Raw genomic sequence first — 20,270 nt, 5'->3', positions numbered from 1 at the left:
ATTTCCAACCCAAACGTCAGGTTTTTCTAACTGTCTCTTGCTAAAGGTCCTTGGAAACAGTATTGTTTTATTTCTTATCCACTCCTTCCCTGGCCCCAGTAGTGGGGGCGAAATCTACAGCTAAGAACGTGCTAGGCAAACACTGGCCACTAAGCTATATCAGTCCTGGAAACAAAAATAAAGTACATATCTCTGGTTCTTCTGAATTGTGAGGACTGGCCATGGAACAGAGAGATGGGCGTCTCGGACAAGGACAGCACATGAGGACAACTAGGATAGACTAATGCCTACCACAACCTGTTCTGGAGTCAGCAGGCTGTCTAATCCCAGGTTCACCATGAAGTAAAAGAGAGCCACATGATGCTCAAAGTCCTTCCACAGTGAAGTTAAGAGTCCTGGAACCCACTCCGCAGCCTCAAGGAAAACAATAATTATTGTCTGCAGGAGACAGAATGATGTAATCTCCATAACTCAGAAAAAAACAGCACCAGCTGCAGTAGGGAGACCCAGAGAACGACCTGCCATAGCCCCTCGGGTACACCATACTCTCCACGGCCATTAATAATTACTGTACAGAGATGATCAGGCAAGGGCAGCAAGGCCTGGAGACGAGGCATCGGGCATTTTAGGCAACAAGTGAATCTTCACAAGCCAGAGGAACAGGAAACTGTACTGTATTTTTACTTTCTAAGAGGCCAACTCTGCGATCTGCAACAGTTGTTAACATCTGAAATTATCAAGGGCCAATGGACTGAAGTGTTATTCACAATGACGTGCCTTTCCAGTATTCCCCTGGAGTGTATTTAATAAGCCTTCTCTACTCCTGACTTAGAAATGATCAGAATTAAGTTCTCTTTTCATAGTTTAAATTTCTTTTTCTTTCTTTCTTTCTTTCTTCTTTTTTTTTTTTTTTTTTTTTTTTTTGGTAAAATTGTTATGTCAGAGGACAGTTTGCAGAAGTCAGTTCTCTCCTATCAGGAGGGTTCCGGGGATTGAACTCATGATGTCAGGTTTGGTGACAAGCACCGTAACTCACTGAGACATCTTGTTGGCTCCTTTTGTATTTTTTTCATACTGGTCAACTGCATTTAGTGAATAAGGTTGTTCAATATAGGGCCTTCAGAAGTATAGAACCCCAGTTTTTAGACTAGATTTTGGTTTCTTCTTCAACTAAAATACACTGTTCAGCTCAGGCTTTGGCACACTCTATAGCAGAGATGGTTCTGGACTTGGAAGGTTATTTTTAAAAAGTCCCCCCCCCCCATATCTGTTAACTACAGGAGAAAAATATCTCAGCAGAGACAAGAACAGTGAGTGTTAATTGCTTCTACAATTACTCGATAGCCTATGGATAGAAGCCCGGTGCTCAGCTTGGTAGGATTCCACTGTCTAGGGCTTCACCCACCAAGAATGTCCATGGTTTCTTTGTGGCATCCACAGCTGTGTAAACACGAGACATTTCTTATACCAAAGCTCCTTCTTATGTAACAGAGACCACAGTCTTTTTGTCTTATTCACAACTGGCAAGAGATCAAAAATACCCCATGTCCCCTAACTTCCAGGACAGGGTCTGGGACAACACACGTTAAAGGGATAGCAGGGATGTTGAAACTCCCACACTGCCTCAGGCATCTTCTCAGAATGCAACAGAACGAGACTTACAAACTTCAGACACCTTCACTCTTCCACCACTGCCAGACAGACAGCCTGAGCTCAGTGGTTCCTGCTAGGCTTGCTAGGTCACCTTTAAAACTAGCACACAATAGACAAGGCCCGGGGGCGGTACATAGTATTGGAGCATGCAAAGTAGGTCATATATCACACAACTTGGTTAAGTGTACAGTAAGTAAAAACCTTGTTGCTGAGTAGAAATTACAGAACAGTTGGAGGAGATCGGTGCAGAGGCTCGGCGTCACATCTGGGCTCATATACTAGCAGCCAAGTTCACAACTGATAGATACGGCACCAGACAGATGTGTTCAGGGTGGAAGGAACAATCGCCATGTGCGAGATCCTTGAGAACAAAATGAAACAAAACCAGATGTGACCTCCATAAAGTGCCTTCAGAAGGGACTCGGATACAGCAAAGAAGGGTTATTTGGCTACTGTTTAGCAATCAGAGATAGAAGATCAGTGATTCTGGTTTTCTTGGCTTTGAGTCAAGCAATGCCATTGGAAATGTCTCTACGAACACCAAAGAGGAGAGAGTTCAGAGGAGGCTGTACAGCAACAGGAAATTGTAACAGTTTCTGATGCCAGATGACAGTTCAATCCTGTCTTTAATGCATGATGGCACATGTCAGAACTTCTAAAGGACAATGGGGCCATTCCTTTCAAGTTAACACAAAGAAATCATGCTATGTTACAATTCTTCCAGACTGGACCTAGTATCTAAATTTGTACAAAAAAAGGGTAATATCCAGTTTATTTTCATTCTGAGTATGGAAAAAAATATTATGCTTAATGTTATATTTGAAGTTCTTTCAAAGTATTTGTCTGTAGAAGGCTTTTGGAGAAAAATTAGTCTTCCAATTCTAATAAAGTGGAGGCTGGGAGTGTCAAAGTACTTCAAAAAAACATGTCACCAACATTAAGCTTGATATGAAATTCAAATGCAAGAAAAATATGCTCACTTTTCCAAGTACATGAGACATCTTTAATTGTAATGAAATAAAATCTGAAAATCAGTCTAAATCATTTTAAAAAGTAAACATGAGTTGTAATACTATACCTGTAGTGTGATTAATTCCATTCATTGTCATTAGAAAGTATGCAAAATATTTATTAAGGGCTTTGCCTGCAGAGGCACAACATAAATAGAACAAGTCCTCCTGAAATGTAATCAGTGTACACATCAACCAGTTGAGAATCGGCGTGAGGGATGGCACTCGCGCTGGGGCTGGGCTCCCTGGTGGAACTTGGGCAGGGCCTGGACAAGCTGGGCTCCAGAGCCAGGTCAGGCAACTGCTTCTGCCACCGGCTCTGCAAAAGTCTGCTAGGTAAATGCAAAAGTGCACTCCGAACTTGCTGGAAGGGCAGTGCCCCGATGCTGGAGGCCTTCCTTAATCCACACCTTCAAAGCCTTGAGCATTCTCCACAGCCATGAGAAGTTTCTCCCGTAAATCTTCAAAGGTTTCATATGGAGGTAAGTCAAGGCGATTAAAGCTGGAATGAACGTAGAGGTGAGTGGCTGCCATCCTTCTGGCCACAGCAGCACATAGGAACACACACACACACACACACACACACACACACACACACACACACCACAGTCCTGGCCATTGCAGCACATGGGAAAAAATATATGTATATGTGTGTAAAAAATATATATGTGCATATTGTATATATGAGCATGAGGCATGCACACCTCAGGAAGGAAGGATGGACAGACTACTACTCACACTATCTCTGTTCCATCATGCCTGAGCCAATTGCTGTAGGTATGAAGCAGGTAAGGTTATATATATATCTGTTCTGTATATATCATGCATATATGTATATCATTAAGCAAGAAGGTAAGCCAGGGTACCATAGGCCCCATTCCTAAGCTGTCCTAGGCTCCAGAAAACTGAACCACCTTTGCTATCCAGCTGGCTACCAGTCAGGTTCAGAGAGAGGAGAGAGACGGAGAGAGCTGTATTATTTAAAACTCCATAGCAACAAGGCTTCAGCTGGGGCGTGGAGGATACAGCTCACCCTTCAGGAGTGAGGCCTTTGAATAGGGATGGAGAGCCTCTGCAAGAAATCAAGGTTTATGGGGCAAGTTCAAATCCTGCCTTTTCAATCTGTAACTTTGGGCATGTCATCTCGGTTCTGTCTGTTCAAGTGCAAAGAGAAGAGACTGTTCCCAGGAGTATGGGAGGGTCGGATCAGAATATAGATAGAAGGGGCTGGGAGCAAGTGCCCAAAAGATGTCAACTAAGACAACTCACCCCCATTGAGTAGCTCTTCCTTACCCAGCTCAAGAGCATTTAAAAAGGGTTCTTAGCCCAGGAAGGAAGCTGTCTGAACTCTTCCCTAGAATAAAGGCGGAGAGGTGTGGATAGCGCCTGCTCTGAATGGCCAATTTCAGCCTGAAATCAGTGTGTGTCAGTAAGGACCACACAGGCAGCGGTGCACTGTTCTTGTGCAGTCACGGATGGTCCTTCTGGTGAGGTAAGGGCAGCCACAGCAGCCTGCTCCCCCAGTGACAGTTTTCACAAAGGCTCTTACAGGCACTGTGGGGGAGAAAGGATGCTCAGCACGCTCAGCACCGGCTTTTAAGCCTCACTGCTGAGAAAGGCAGGGCCACAGCATCCTACTTCCTACAAAGCAAGAGGGAAGAAACATGGAATCCCAACTGAGTTTGGACCAGAGGGAGCTTACTGAACGCTGCTATAAAATCTACTAGGCTGTGGCTGTCCCTGTCCTGGGGGTTGGGTGGCCCTTCTCAAGCCGCCACCTGGGGGGTTCCTCCTCTGTCTCCAGCCAGAGAGACCTGATGGTGCCGCAGCCTACGGGTCACTTAGACTGTGTGAAGGGAAAGCCATTTAAATTAATGCTGCTGTGGGGAGTTTTGTTCTTAATTCTATTTTAAAAAACATGTGTTTATTGTGTGTACGTGTATACCATAGCGCATATGTAGAGGTGGGAAGGGAGTCTGCAGGAGTTGGTTCTCTCTTTCCACCATGTGTGTCCCAGTGATCCAGCTGAAGTTGGCAGACTTGTGGCAAGACCCTTCCTGTGGAGAACCATCTCTGTCTCTTATGCTTACTTTGAAACAACCAATTTAAAGTGAGAGTAAAAAAAAAAAAAAAAAATCCAAATTTGTGAGAGGGAGAGCAAGAAAGCCTCCCCTCTAAAAGAGATGGGAAGAGGGTTTAGGGGGATTCCTGGGGGCACAGAGACTTAAACCCTTCAACCTGCAAGGACGCTGGACTCATCCAAATCATGGCTTACACTTTGCTGCCCTTTATGGAAAGACTTATATTGTCATCTTACACAATTGTTTTTCTGCATTGGAAGCTATTGGTGGGCAGAACTCACAGTGTCCAACACTCCCGTGACAGCTTCACCCAGCTGCCACCTGAGATCATGCCAGCCTCAGATTCATTTTTATGTGTATGCGTGCCTTGCTTACATGTATGTGTGCCATATGTGTCCCTGGTGCCCTGTGGAAGTCAAATCTCCTGCACCTGGAGTTACAGATGGTTGTGAGCCATCATTTAGGGGCTGTGATCCAAACCTAAGGCCTCTGCAAAGAGCAACGGATGCTTTTCACCACCAAACTATCTCTCCTGCCCCCACAAGGATTTTGTTACTTACCAGGTATGAGCTCTGGGCAGTTTTTCTGGACTACCCCATTGCTCTATTGTAAACAGCTGAGGACCATTGGAACCTGGGCAAAAAGAGAAAAAGACACGTCAACAGGCTTGAAGCAGAAGAACAAAGTTGTGGTGGGACTTAGCGAAAAGGAGAAGGATTCTCAGAGTGCGGTCTTCCCCGGGGTGAGTCTTGTGGGAAATCCCTGGTCTGCACGGCTTTCTACCTCAGGGGAAAGTAATGTAATGTAAGTCTTGAGGCACAGAACACAAAGTGCCCTGCAGTCTGGAAGAGGAAGCTTTCAACCATAAGGGTGATTCTGAAAAACCCAGTTTTATAAGACAAACCAAGAAAGCTGGACTATGGGAAAGGGTAAAAAGTCTCTGCACAAACACGGCCTCGGTTCTTGCAGGTTGAGGCCCTCTGTTCCGCATCTCCGTGGGTCTCTGTGGAATGAATATAGGTATATCTGGGCTAGAAAGGGGCCACTGTAGCTGGATGTTGTGTTTGGATCCTTACGGGAGGACGGAAGACTCTGGGGCACGGCGTACTCACCATAAAGTTCGGCAAATCCATTCATGGGTACTCTGGAGGTGCCCGTGACAAACTGCAGTAACCGGATCCGCTTCTCAGCGTCCATCAGTAGCACAGCCTGTCGGAGGCAGAAGGTCATTGTCACCATGAAGCACACACCTCATCACACAACTGCTGTAATGCACACGGGCAACCAAATTCTCATTTCTGCTGCCACGGAGTCACATATGCCATGATTCTGAAACCATGATTCTGTCTCCCCCTTTGTAATAATAGTCGTCACAATCCCAGCCTCTCTAATCTTAGAACCGCCGGGTCCCTTTTTTCTTTTGCCAGTGGGCCAAAATAAACGATACGGAAAGAAAACTCGTTGACGGGCTCAAGCTCAGGTTTCCGAGGTGAGATCCGGTGTCTCCCTGAAGCCGGTGCTAACCGGGCAGTGTTCCAGACTTATCAAAGCCAGGGAAAGCCAGGTGACGAGACAGGGCCACAGAAAGTTCCCCCATGACATTTTACAAATAGAAGGAAACCAGAATTCAAAATGGGTTCTCTGAAGCAATCTGCGTGCCTCCCAGAACTGAACTGGCTTTCCTGGGCAGGCAATTTGATCTTCTATAAGACAATTCAAAACAAAAGCTGAGTTCTAATCTTTGAAAAGTCTGGTTCTCCCTCTGTGTTTCACCAGAACATGAACTATAAATAGAAAGACATTCAGATGTTAAAACCCGTTAATTGATTTTGTATTTTTTTTTTAAGTCAGCATCTGTCAGCTTTAGTGTCATATACTTTTATTCCCAGCACTTGGAGGCAGAGGTGGGTGAGTATTTATTTTGAGGCTAGCCTGGGCTACATAGTGAAACCCTTTCTTTAAAAAAAATGTATATACTACCATGCAAGGCTGATTTCCTTCTTTTGTGTGTTAATAATCTTTTAATTAAAAAAATATTAGAGTGAGCTGCTGTTGTTTCTTAATGTTTGCTTTACTGTCTTTGTCAAGGCTTTCCTGAGCCCAACAGAAACATTGGCCCTAAAATGGTACATCAAATTTAATTTGCATCTTTGGTTGCAAGATATAAAAATCCTAATAGCTACTGGAGTAAAAAAAAAGTTACGAAAATGATTTCTGCATAGGGACGAGCCAGCTCATTCCCACGCCGGATGATGAACCCACTCCGATCGCCCCAGCAGCATCCTGACATCCTGACACAGAGCTGAGGACTTCTGCCCTGGCTGGGAGGAAGAGCCTGAAGCAGAGGCTGGGCCTAGAGAGCTGGCGTTACCTTCCAGAACCACTGGATGACAGGGTGATTGGGGCAGTAGCCGTTCTTGTAAATAGAGTGCTGTCTCCAATCGTTCACATCGACGTCACCAAGGCCGCACATCAGCAGCTAGCAAGGAAATGGATCAGATGTAAGCAGGGTGGGACATTCACGCTGAGCACCCTCTCTTCGCTAGAGATTGCCACAGCTACCTGGCTACCTGTCACATCTACCTGGCTACTATTGCTAGCCTCCTCACATCAGAAGACAGGCCTCACAACAGAGCACACACTCGACTCCATCTATGTGCAGTCAATATGTCATGTGTCAGAGAACACAAAAGTGTCACTTACAAAGGAAGGAGATACTTAAGATCCTGCATGTTATATTAAAAATATTGGTAACACAAACCTCCAGCTCGTTTTCGTCAAAAATTTTAATCAAGTCGATTGGAAGAAGTTCTGTAAATCCCTGAAAGGAAAAGATAAAAACATCTTAAATATCCTTTTCTTCAAAGAAGAAGAATTTCCAGGATAAAATAAGATTTTGTTAGCCAGATAAAGCTCACTCTTTACTGCTGACTCATGCGGCAATAGTGTCAGGTGACCACAGTTCCAGTGACAGCAAGTCATGTGTAGGACTTGAACATGTGTACAGTCTAGACTTGAGCACTTTGTGAAACCCTGTGACACTAGGGATGCTGTAGGCAGGTGGATTGCAGAAACCATTTATGACACACTTTTGTGAATCAGTGTATCTGTGCATAGTCAACAAATGTGTGAGAGGCACCTTTAAAAATAGCACGCTGAAGGCATGGGTGGAGGAGAAAAAGGGACTGCATGTGCTGGTGAAGAACTGACCGGAAAACAGCAAGCCAGGCTCTGGTCCCTGGGCTGTCATTAGTTAGGGGTGACCCAGGAAGAGAGTCTCAATGCTGTGGCTCCTGAAAGCTGGGCGGGGCTGGGAATCTGCTACCTCAGACTTCTTCCTTAAATTCAGTGCAAAATGTGCCAAAGCCAAGTTCCCCCTCCCAACCCCCCTCCACAGCTTATGTCCTTGGGCCCTGATGTCTGTGTACTTCTTGCCCAGGGGAGGGCTGTCATTACGATGTACAGACCACTGTGTTTAAGATGAGAGAAAAAACAATTTTGGAAATGACTACTGGGGACCTGGGCTTTTCCTTTAAATTATTTATTTGTTTGTTTGTTTATTTATCTATCACGTGTGTATACACACGTGTGGAGGCAGAGGACAACGTGCAAGAGTTGGTTCTCTCCTACCAGTGTTGCTGGGGGCTTGACCTCAGGGGGTCAGGTTTCGCATCCACAGGCACCTTTACTTGGTGAGCCATCTCAGCGGCCCCCTCCGGCTGCTTTCAAACAACCAATCTCATTATCAAAAAGGAATTTCACTTTTGCCAACATGAAACCCTTTTTATGGTAAAGATCCCCACCACCTGAAGGGGCTGGAGGTCTCCTGGGGTAGACTATGCATGGGAGAGGCGGTGGCTTCATTCCATCACAGGGAGGAATCTGGTATCTGGATCTAACAGTAAAGCCCAGAGAATAAGAAGGGGGGCATCTATGGGAGGTTTAAAGTCGCAGAGGCAGGGCTTTGTGGGGAAGGTCAGCATGCCTGGGTTGGGTAGTCTGAGTGAGAGAACACAGTTTTTGGAAGCACAGTAGCAGGCACCACTACAAACACTTCTAATACCTCGGGATACTTCTAGAATTTCCAGGTAATGGCTCTAGAGCAGGTGTGGAAAGGTCTGGCAGTGAGAAGGCTCAGCCTGCCTGGTCATCAAGTCTGAGGTTAAGCTAAGTCCCACCCCTGGTTCCCACATGGCGGACGGAGACAACCAGCTCTGAAGAGTTGTCCTATGATCCTCATGTGCCTTTGCATGCTAGTGTGTGCACACACATACAAACAAATACAGGTGGAAGCCAGCTGGTATAATCCTAGCCCCCAGGAGGCTGAGGCAGGATTCCCATCAGTGCCAGGACAGCGTGTGCTTCACAAACTTTGTCACAAGCAAGCAAGCTGTTAAAACAAATTAAAAATGGAGAAAAGCGAAGCAAGAGCACACTTTAAAGAGAAGGCAGTGTGTCGTGGGACAGTCCCACCTTGGAAAATGGCTGACAGAGTGGGCAGCCCATGCTGGCCTCCCGCTCTGTCCCCACCCTGACCCCATTAGCGGTGTTTACCTCCAAGAAGGCATTCATTTGCTTCTGGACCCTGTTCACAAATCTCCACTGGATGACTAAGCTGCAAAAGGAAAAGGCACATACTCAGTCACCTGTGCCGTCCACTGCTACTGGTTCTTTATGCCCAGGCCTGCTGCTCCTTAGGTGGGATGAACAGAGAGCCCTGAACGGCAGGGTGAGGTGGGGAGCAGCTTGCTTTGGCACTGTGAAGCCCTGCATTCCTTTAAGAGCCACCACAACATCATGAGCAATCCACGCTCCGAGTGCCAGGAACATATCCAGTCTCCTGGCCTACCTCAGACCTCAGAGGATCAAAGAGCTTCACAGATGTGAAGAAAGAGGAGAGAGAGAGAGAGAGAGAGAGAGAGAGAGAGAGAGAGAGAGAGAGAGAGAGAGACAGAGAGAGACAGAGAGAGAGACAGAGAGAGAGACAGACAGAGAGAGAGAGAGAGAGAGAGAGAGAGAGAGAGAGAGAGAGTCAGAGACATGGCTCATTGGTTAAGAGCACTGGCTGGCTTTGATGTCCAGTGCCTACATGGTAGCTCACAACTGTCTGTATCTCTAGTCTCCAGGGATCTGATGTTCTTCTTCCCTCCAGCCACATACTGTGGTGCACAGACATATTCAGACACCCATACACATAAAAAATGTAAAGATTTCTTAATAAAAACAAATCACTCATATCTACCCATTTCCATGCATGTGAACGGTGTGAACATGTTTGTTGAGGGTATATTAGTATACCATTTATTATACACACTAATATTTAAGAAAAATACAGTTTCGAGAGAGGGTCTGCCTCCCCAGTACTGAGGTTAAAGGTGTGTGCTGCCAAGTCTGGCCCACACTGATGCTTGTAACGCTAAAGTTTAGAGATGAATGGTAGGGCCTGGACGTTCCTGAAACTGTCTCTGAGAGAGCGAGCAATGCACGCTCTGTCCTCATCTTCTAGGGGAGGCATGGTAACAGCCTGTAAGGAGCAGCCCGTAGCACACACAGTGCTCAGCTGTGTGGGTACCACAGGGTGAGGCTCCAGTGCGCTGCCCAGCGTCTTCCGTTCCAAGGCATTGTAGGGCCTGGAAGCAGTGAGAGATTTAAATCCTACCTAGCTGAGAGCCTGCCTGTCCCACATGACATATCAGCATCCTTAGGCCTCAGCCATTCTGGAATGGAAAATTTTGGGAAAAAAAAATTAACGCTGTAAGGCCCCAGCCTGACATGTTTCAGAGGAGAAGAATGGAGGGCATTCGGCTTGTTGAGAGGGAATGAAGACAGCACAGGGGCTGAACCCACCGGAGTACAGAAACTACAGCCTGTGAGCCAAACATGGCCGTGTTTCCCTTGCCTTCAGCCCACACATAGACCAGAGTGCGTGTTGGCAGTGCCCAGAATTGTGTTTGAATCATGCTGTTACACCACGCAGGAAGATATAATAGACTCAGTCAGAGTTCTTTCTGCCTGCTATAAATGCCTAGGGTTTCTCAGGAGCCAAACTTCAGGAAGTATGCAACGATTTGTTCCACAACATGCGGGTGAGAGACAGCAACCATCAGAACTTAACGTGTTTGCAATATTGTCCTCGGTTTCCAGGTGTGGGCGCGCATGCGTGCACCCCCCCACGCCCCCCCACACCCCCCCCCCACAGAGCAATCCCTAATTCTACCCCATTAGTATCTGACATTTCCACGGCTGCTATCCATCCCTGAAGAGGATCTGCCATGTTACTATAATGTACCCTTTCTTCTTGCTGCTGTAGTTCACAGAAGCCACGAGAGAAGGTGAATTTCCTTCCCACATTCAATGGCCCAGTTGGCCAAGCAAAAAAGATATTCCTTTTGTTTAAACTGAGAAGCCAGGTGTGGTGGCATACATCATTAATCACAGCACGTGGATTTCTGTGAATTTGGGGAATAGAGTCAGTTCCAGGATAATCAGAGCCTCATAACAAAGAGGTCCTGTCTCCAAAACAAACAAACAAACAAAATGACTGTATGTTCACGGTCTCTGTGTGCACAAGCAGTACCGGGAAGGGACTGGGGAGACGGCTCAACTGTTTAAGTGCTTGCTGTGTGAACGTAAGGATCTTACTTCTGGTCCCTAACACACATGGAAAAAACAAAAAAGTCAGGCATGAGGGTGTGCTCCTGCTGCTTGGAAGTAGAGATAGCATGTCCATGGAGCACGCTGGCCAGGCTAACCGGCTGAACTGATGAGCTCTGGGTTCAGTGAGAGGCTGTTTCCAGAAATAAAAACAGGATGAACAAACAGTAACTGAGGAAGACAGGGCACTGACCTCTGTCCCCTTCCCATGCTCACACACCTGTACACATAGGGGCACATATACAGCACACACACACACACACACACACACACACACACACACACACACACACACCAGGAAAATGTGATAAATATAGGCATACGTACTCAATATATTCTCGTTTGTTCTCATTAGTTACCATTATTTCTGACCCATTGGGCTTCAGATCCACTTGATAAGTCTGTGATTAGAGGAAACACAACAGTCAATTACATGGAGCTATCTGAATTATTATTAATTAAAATCTTACTATAAAAGAGAAGTGTAGTTCATTCAAAAATACTTCCCAGTAATGGGCTCTGTGTACTCGAAAGTATCTAATGAACCCTTTTAACTGTTCCAAGACACTATGCATTTAAAGATGTCACCATTAGAGGCGAGATATTTTATGGTTATGTATGAGTTTTAATTATTCTTCATACATTAGCAACAATGAAGAAGAGCAACATTTCATGTGGTATTTATTTACTTAAAAAGGCACTTATGAGCTGGGCCGTGGTGGCTCACACCTGTAATCCCAGCAGAGATTACAGAGACTGGTCTACAGAGGGAGCTCCAGGACAGCTAGGGCTACACAGAGAAACTATCTTGAAAGAAACAAAAACCCCCAAAACTATCCAAAAAAACATAAAAACAAAAACAAAACAAAATACCCAATCAAGCAATAAACAACAACAACAACCCCCCCACAAAACCACCCTCAAAACAATAAACCAACTAACCAACCAAACAACCCTAAAAAACATAATTATGTTCAAAGTGAAAAAATTAAACACCAGAGAACGTTCATCAAATCCAGAGATCCACATTCCAATCAACCATCAATCCCCGAGATGCAAATTCTAATATTGTGTTTGTTACAAGAAATTAAGTTACCTAAAGAAGTATGCAAAAAATTTCTTTCAAGAGGCAAAAAATACAGGAACTTAAGAAACAAAACTCAACTAATAAAACATCACCATCATCATCGTCATCATCAATGACAACAACCAAGTAGAAAGAAAGAACAGAAAGGAACTTGCTTAAGACAGAGATCATCTGCTAGTTTTATAAGAGGTCAGAGGTCAATTCTCCTCCTACCATGTGGGTCTCTAGGTCTATATCCATTTTCTCCTTTTGGTAAAAGTTTCTCAGAACTAACATATAGAGCACACATGCATGCGTGCATGTTTGTGTGTGTGTGTGTGTGTGTGTGTGTGTGTGTGTATTCCCACCCCCAGGGCTGTACAGTTGATGTATACACCAGGATTGTCAGTTTATATAGTAAATATCAAAACAGACAATGTAGCCACCGAGAGGGCAAAAATAAAATATACCGTACATCTGTAAGATGACATTTGTTGTAGCCATGAAAACAGCACAGTTTACTGATGTAGGAAGGCTTGTATAGTGCATCTAATTCTACTTCCATAAACAAACACAAGCAAACTGTGGGCTTGTGCAGATTAATTTAGGAAGATATAAGTAAAATTTTGTGTCGTGATTTTTCTTGAGATGCTAGAATCATGAGAGTCATATATATTTGTATGCCTTTACTATATTGGCTTTATTTTTTAATATGGATCAATTATATTGGTAGAATTGTTTTGAAAGGAAGAAAAGACTATTCCTGTTAAGTGATCAGGCCGTGACAATAAGGTGGGGCATGGGTGGTTCTGCCAACTGGGTCCTCTGTCAGGTGGTAGAGGGCACACACAGCAAGCATAGGAAGGTATTTTACTGCCCCCTTCTTGAGCCTCTGGATCCCAGCAGCAGCTTCTTAGTTAACAGGGCAATACCATCTCCTTCCCATTTCACTTGGGCTACTAGTTGCCAGGGATGATGTTTTGAGCACTTCCAGGGTCCCATTACAATGTGAGATCCGTGATGTTGGTACCACTGCTAACTCTTTGAATTGGACTGCTTCTTTATCCTTGGGTTTTGGAAGAATCCACTGTGCATACAACTAACACGGTGTCTGGTATGCAGTAGGTGCTCAATAAGTGCTTGTGGCAAAACCTCTTGCAATTAAAAAAAAAAAAAACTTTCTCTCTTTGTTTTTCAAGTCTTACACCTTTCTGTGTGCTATTTAGTTCTTGTCTTGTCAACTTGACCCAGACTGGTCATCTGAGAAGAGGAGACCTCAGTTGAGAAAATGTCCCAATCAGATTGGCTCCTGGATAAGCCCGTGAGGTATTTTCCTGATTAATGATTGATGTGGAAGGGCCCAGCCCACTGTGGGCGGTACCATTCCTAGGCAGGTAGTTCTGGGTTGTATAAAAGAGCAAGCTTGAGTAAGCCATGCACAGAAAGCCAGTAAGCAGTACCCCTCTATGGTTTGTACTGCTTCAGTTCCTGCCTCCAGGTTCCCATTGGAGTTACTACCATGACTTCCCTCAGTGATGGAAAATGACCAGAAAGTTGTAAGCTGAAACAGATACTTTCCTCTCCAAGCTGCTTTTAGTCATGGTGTTTTATCCTAGGTACAGAAATCTATCTAAGACACTGTGTTTGAATGTAAATATCTTTCTCGTGAAGATCAGAGAAACCATGAGCCCTGTAGCCTTCCTTGAAGTTGAATATAACACCAGCCATTCGGAAGCCCTGGACACATGCATCTCCCATAACTCCTACATATGTGTCATGGTATGTGGAAGTCTGTGGAGCTAGCTAGAAACAGCATGGGTGGACTCTTAGGCAGAGCAAGGCTCATCTGTTTTTAAGACTCTATTCCTGGGCTGTGGGACACAGCCTCAGGAGACAGTCTCTGGCCAGGCCTACCTTGTCTATACCACATGTCCCTCAGTAGCAGCGAAGCTTTGGTATGGGCAATTTGACAAGCCCTGTATCACGTGCAGTGTTTGTAGTTTCATGCTTCCTCAGATGCCTGCTCCTATCTGGGGTACAGATGTCATCGGCTCTTGTTCTGATTCTGACTCACCTCTTTCTAGCTCCTTATACCACACACTCTCTTCTCTCAGACTACGGTTTCTCAACCTTCGGTTATCTTTCTCTAAGGAGTCTTTTCCAGCATCACAGACACATGACTTATCCAGTTTAAAACTCCCATAGGATTCCTGTGCCGTTGGCTGCAGGTTTTGGTTATATGTGAGGTCATATTCCCTACTGTGGGCCGAATAGGGTGATTACCCATTGAGAAGGCATTATGTCCCCTGACATTTCTGGCCCTGAAGTTCTGCTGGTGAGTTGTTATCTGTCTTCTTACTACATGGCTTCTAGAAGTCCCATGTCTCAGCTTTTTCAGCTAGGAACTGCTGGTTCTATTCTACCAGGAATACACCCACACATGGTCTATTCTAAAGCAGTGGTTCTAATCTATGGGCCTTGATTCCCACAGGGTTGCCTATCAGATATTCTGCAAGTCAGGTATTTATATTATAACTCATAATAGTAGCAACATTACAGTTATAAATTGACGATAAAATAATTTTATGATTGTTGGTCACAACAGGAGGAGCAGAAGCACTGTGCTCTCTATGTTCATCCCTCCCTCACATACTGAACCTTCTCCAGGGCAAGGGGCTCACTGCAGCCCCAGGTTCTCACCAGCCAGGAGGAAAAGCCACTCCCCCAAGAAGGAAAAGCAACAGCTATAGTTCCATTTGGTAAGACAATAGCTACCAAACCTTCTAACTGAGCAGTGAGACACAGAAGTCTATGCCCAGGAGGCGTGTCCCTATTACCTAGGGATTAGTACTGGTCCCATCCCAGGGGAGTGGCTAACTTGGGGGCTACGTGCTGATTTTGAGTCAGAATGAGCTTCTGAGCTCAATTTATTCTGCAGAGGAGCAGGAGAGGGGAAACGCGGGTGCTATCTTGCTAGGGCCTGCAATTAGTTGACAACTACATTTGGGTGTGTACTGAGTACCGGGCACTCTATCTGCTAGGGAGGCACACAGTAGGCATACATATTATATGCAGTGCATGGAAGACACCAAGACAAGGCTTCAAGCCGCTTACGGTGTACAGATAGCCTACAACAAGGAGGGTAGGATAAGGCGGTAAGACAGAATCACGGGTCTGGAGAGGGCACATGGTACTGCCAATACCATGGCACCAAGACACACATATGAACCATTACATGTAAAGCTGAGGGGAGGGTGTGTCAGAGGACAAGGTGAGGACTGGGTAGTGGGTAGTGTGAGACTATAAGGTGTTAAGACCTTTACAGGTTGTAAGGTCACCGAAGGTGACAGGAAGCTCTCCAATTTTTTAGGAACAGCACGGATGAGAAACACTTGTGGGGCAGTGGAGGGAGATTTGGGACAAGGAATGAGATAGGAATGGCAGAGAGCTGGCGGGACACCAGAGCTTAGAAGCAAGGCTGGTAAAGACCAGAGAGGGGAGCGGGGGGGGGGGGTGGGGGAGAAACAACAGAGGTGAGAGTCGCTAGGACACATGGACACACCAGAAACTGGGCACCTCAAAAGTCACACCACCCTTGCACTGTGGAGACAGAGAGGGGGCAAAGGCTGCAGCGCTAGGAGCCTGAGCTCTTCAGGAGGAGCCTGAGGAGGCGGCTGAACACAGCACAGTTAGATGTGGAGCACAGACATGGCACAGTGGTGGGACTGCAAATGGGATGAGGTCATAAGGCCGGAGTGGGTGGGGCTAGGAAGGAGCAGGCAGAGGCTCAGTGGTAGGACAGCCCTGTAAGTGGAGCCACAAGAGAAAGCATGGCTTCCGCAGGGAGTCTGAAAGCTAAGGGAAATCTTCAAAGAAGAAAGAGGGAAAGCAAGGTGCCTCCAGGCCCTTCTCAGGGAGAGCGCTGAGAATCAGAGGAGTCAGGCAGGACTGGGTAGAGCCAGGAAGGCCCTGGTGCTCAGAAGTGAAGGGCTAGCACAAGCCTTCTTCCTGCCCTGTGACAAAGTCCCACAGTCACGGGAACAGTAGGCGCTGTCTGTGGGAATCTTAGGCATGACGCATCAGCACAGGGTGTGGCACGGGCTGGGGTGTCAGATATTGACAGGTTCATGTCCTCAAACTGCAACCCCCAAACCCCAGTTTCACTCATTGCTTCCCACTTCACTCCTTCAGCATTTCCTCCCTCTGGGATCCTCTAAGAGTCTCTAATCTGGGAGGCCAGGATGTAGCTGTTGGCCTAAAGCTGCTTGTATTCTAATGCTAATATTGGGTCCCAGCCAGGAGAGAGTCAACCTGTAGATGCTAAATGACCCTGCACCCAAGTTATTTCTGATTGGTAAATAAAACTACCAACAGCCAATAGCTGGGCAGAGGAGACAGAGGTGGGGCTTAAGTTTCATGGGCTTGGGGTTGGAGGAGGACCAAGGAGAAGGTGCAGGAGGAAGAAAGAAAAGCCACCATGGGTTAGGTAAGCCATAAAAGTCTGGTCCATAGGGCTGCCCAGCTGGAGTTAAGAGCAGCCCAGATGAAACACAGTAAGTAGTAACTCAGGGTTATAGATAGAAGGCAGATTCTAACAGCATAGAGGGCAGATCCCTCCCTAGCTCTTGTGCTGTTTAAGGCTTATTATTAATATGAAGGCTGTGTGTATGTCTTTTATCCAGGAACTAAAGGGCCAAAGGCAGGGTAGAAACCCTGGGTTGGCGTTAAATAATACCAGGGAGCTGAATTCCTGACTTTACCTCTCAGCTACCTGTCTCAGTGGTGGAGGACACCCAACACTCCTTCACCAACACACCCTCAAGCAATGCAGATGAAGTCTGTTTCCACATGTAGCCCTACTGTGAGCTCTTCTCAGTTCAGCCCAAGACTGTGCAGAGACTGGAATCATCTCTGGGCTTTTGTGTAGACCTAAACTACCTTGAAGATACCTCCTAAGAAATGCACTCACTAGGGGACAACCAATCCCAAGTTTCCATATTTAAGATGAACAAAGCCTTGGGTACTGATAGTAATTACAAAGATCCCAGCCTGGTGACTTCCACTTTGGAAGTAACTGATTAATCCACTGGTAACTGGGGATATCTGGAAGAACATCAAAACAAAACAACCCTGGGCACTTAAGAGCCTCATCATCATAATAACAGAGCCATGGAGTAGAGGAAAAGGTCTCAGAGTCCTGGCTCATCACCAGTACCTGACCATCTGGACCCTGGTAAGGCAAGCAATCACACTGCTCTCTGAAAAACCTCTATTCTGGATGCAAAGTTAAAAATGCCTGGCTGGCTTTTAGAACTTGGGGGGTGCTGGTTGAGACCCCAGCAGCATTAAGAACTTACTAGCTTTGCAGGGAAACAGAAAACCCTGTGCTAGGGAACCTGGTGCCCTGGCATGCTAGTCCAATGCTGCTCAAGGTGGTGCTAATGGTTAGCTGAAAGTCTGTGTGGCTGTTTCTAAGCGTCTAGCTATGCTTTGCTGTAGCCCACAGCAAAGGAAGCATGAGCTACAGCAGCCGGACCCACATACCTGCCCAAAGTTCTCTTCGTCTATGCAGAACATGAGGTCAAGTTCCGTGGGGTCGTTTTCTAAGATCCACTTCAAAGAGTTGTAGTACTCGCTGTCCTGGAGGAATGACGGAGAGGAAATGTGAGCATTCATTTCCAAAACACAAACCTGTCTGACTTCTTTATTAATAAACTCATTCTAATGCAATTCCATGCACAATGCCCAAGGGTGATGTTACTCACCAGCATCAGGGAGCCCGCTCTACCCAAACCACTTCCCGCTTACTTACTTAAAGATTATTTTGTGTCTATGTATGTGTGTGTACATGTGTGCTAAGGAGCTGGTGTTATGGGTAACTGGTTGTCGTCCACATTAGGAACTTAAGTCCTGTCCTCTGTGAGAGAGAGCAGCATGCGCTCTTAACCACTGAGTCATCTCTCTAGCCCCACTTTCCCACTAATGTACAACACAGACCTGTGGACAGTGACAGTATTTGCGACTCCCCTCTACCTGCTTGGGAGGGGATACAGAGCAGCTAGGTTGTTTGGGGACCGTTTGGGAGCTTCACTGTGGTCTCTGGCGTCTCTCTCATTCACAACAACCCTGCCCAAGACACACACAGTCCATGTGCCAGCGAGGCCGAGGGATGCATGGCTTTCTAACCCAAGTGACCACATGATATCAGAGCCATAGTTCTTCCAGGAGGACAAAATGTGTGCACACAAGCCATTGTGCACCTGCACACGTATACATACATATACACATACATACATACACAAACACACACACATACACAAACACACACATATACATATTCACAAACATACCCAAACATACACACCACACACACACACACACACACATATTCTCCAGAGTATACACAAATAGAGAAAGCCAGACATGCAAGTGCTCTCTAAAAAGAAGGGACATTTTGTTTTGTAGAAAACCTTTCCTGTCCAAGGACAGGAAGTCCAGGTAGGCAGCCATTACCACACCATGTGAGCGCCAGCCTGTCCAAGCACTCATGTCCCACTCCCTCACTCTGCAGATGTCACTAATTCCTGTGTCGAGACGACCATGTCTAGATGACTATTGTTTGGGCCTCGCCTCCACATTTCTATGAAGGCATAAAGCAGAAGGTGGACTCCTGTAACATTTCCGATGGAAAACAAGACTACAGCCGAGCCTCAGGTGCCCCTCGGGTTTAGTCTGCTCATCAAGTCTCAGCTGGTGAAGACGTGGGACTTGAGACTTAGGCATACCTACCTTAAGTACCATGCTTTTTTTTTCTTTCCAAAAACCAACCATAATCTGGTTATTATAGAAATCAGGGAGGTGAATTAACTTCCAAGCAAGCGATTGAGTCCTCCCTGTTGTTCATGCCATGTGACTGTAGCTATACCAACTGCCGTGACTGCAAACACGGCTCTGACACCATGCAGAAGGAAAGGACGGCCTGTGCCGGCCACGTGACGCACTGCTTTTACTCACCACGGACTCCATGTCATTCAGAGTGATCTGCTTCCCCAGCATCATCTTGTAGAACGGTCGAATGAAGAATCCTGAAACACAGCAAAAACTTGGTTACCTTTTAAGTCCCTCATACCTCTGTGCATCTGTGAATGAAATCAAAGAACAAACTGCTTTCCATATAAACGGGTGGTTGTGATTGAATTCCAAGGACCCTTTGCAGTCATCCATGAGCAAGTGAGGAGGAAACTGGTTAGTTTTAGCTGTTAACCTGAGATAATCTAGGATCACCCAGGAAGAATATAGGTTGGGGGGCTTATCTGTGACTGTTTCAACTGTAGGAAGATCTAGCCCACTGCAGGAGGCACCATTCCCTAGAAAGGCGTCCTGGTCACACTGTGAGAATGTGCTTATTTTCTCTGTGCTCTTATCTGTGTACATGCTGTGACCAATAGTGTGACCCGCTGCTTGGGTTCCTGCCTTGATGTCTACTAACAATGAAAAGTAATTTGAAACTGTAATCTGAATAAATCCCCTTCTCCCCCAAGTTGCTTTTTGTAAGAATATTTTATCCTAACAGAAATAAAACTGAGGAAGAGGCTTCAGGAAGCAGTGGAGAGTAGGGAGAAGGGCATCTGTACTAAGAGCTGATTAAACGGCAGATGACAATGGCTTCTAGGTGGCAACGAACAAGCCCTGTGCTAAGCCAGAGCCTGTGCTAACAAGACTTATAAGAAGAACCTGTGTCAGCAAAGGGCTGTTATGCAAGTACAGTGTCTCGGGGAGGCTGGGGCAGAGAGGACTTTCCCCAGG

General features: G+C 45.9%; 1 protein-coding gene across 11 annotated transcripts in view; it reads right to left on the bottom strand.

The window, feature by feature from the left end:
• Positions 1-1,285: 1,285 nt before the first annotated feature.
• NEDD4L (NEDD4 like E3 ubiquitin protein ligase) overlaps positions 1,286-20,270 on the bottom strand; it is a 302,617-nt gene continuing 283,632 nt past the window's right edge. For all 11 annotated transcript variants that reach the window (XM_080920294.1, XM_080920285.1, XM_080920286.1 and 8 more), the window contains 9 exons: positions 19,479-19,549; positions 18,009-18,104; positions 11,726-11,799; positions 9,299-9,359; positions 7,506-7,565; positions 7,116-7,223; positions 5,857-5,953; positions 5,305-5,377; positions 1,286-3,165 (listed from right to left, as the gene is read on the bottom strand). In XM_080920294.1, the coding sequence (XP_080776420.1) occupies positions 3,063-3,165; positions 5,305-5,377; positions 5,857-5,953; positions 7,116-7,223; positions 7,506-7,565; positions 9,299-9,359; positions 11,726-11,799; positions 18,009-18,104; positions 19,479-19,549 (743 nt within the window). In that variant the 3' untranslated portion in view covers positions 1,286-3,062. The remainder of the gene's footprint in view (positions 3,166-5,304; positions 5,378-5,856; positions 5,954-7,115; positions 7,224-7,505; positions 7,566-9,298; positions 9,360-11,725; positions 11,800-18,008; positions 18,105-19,478; positions 19,550-20,270) is intronic.

The sequence above is a fragment of the Micromys minutus genome (assembly GCF_963924665.1).
Source record: "Micromys minutus genome assembly, chromosome: 8".
Lineage (NCBI taxonomy): Eukaryota > Metazoa > Chordata > Mammalia > Rodentia > Muridae > Micromys > Micromys minutus.
Note: the sequence above shows the minus strand (reverse complement) of the source record. Positions and strands in the feature narration are given on the sequence as shown.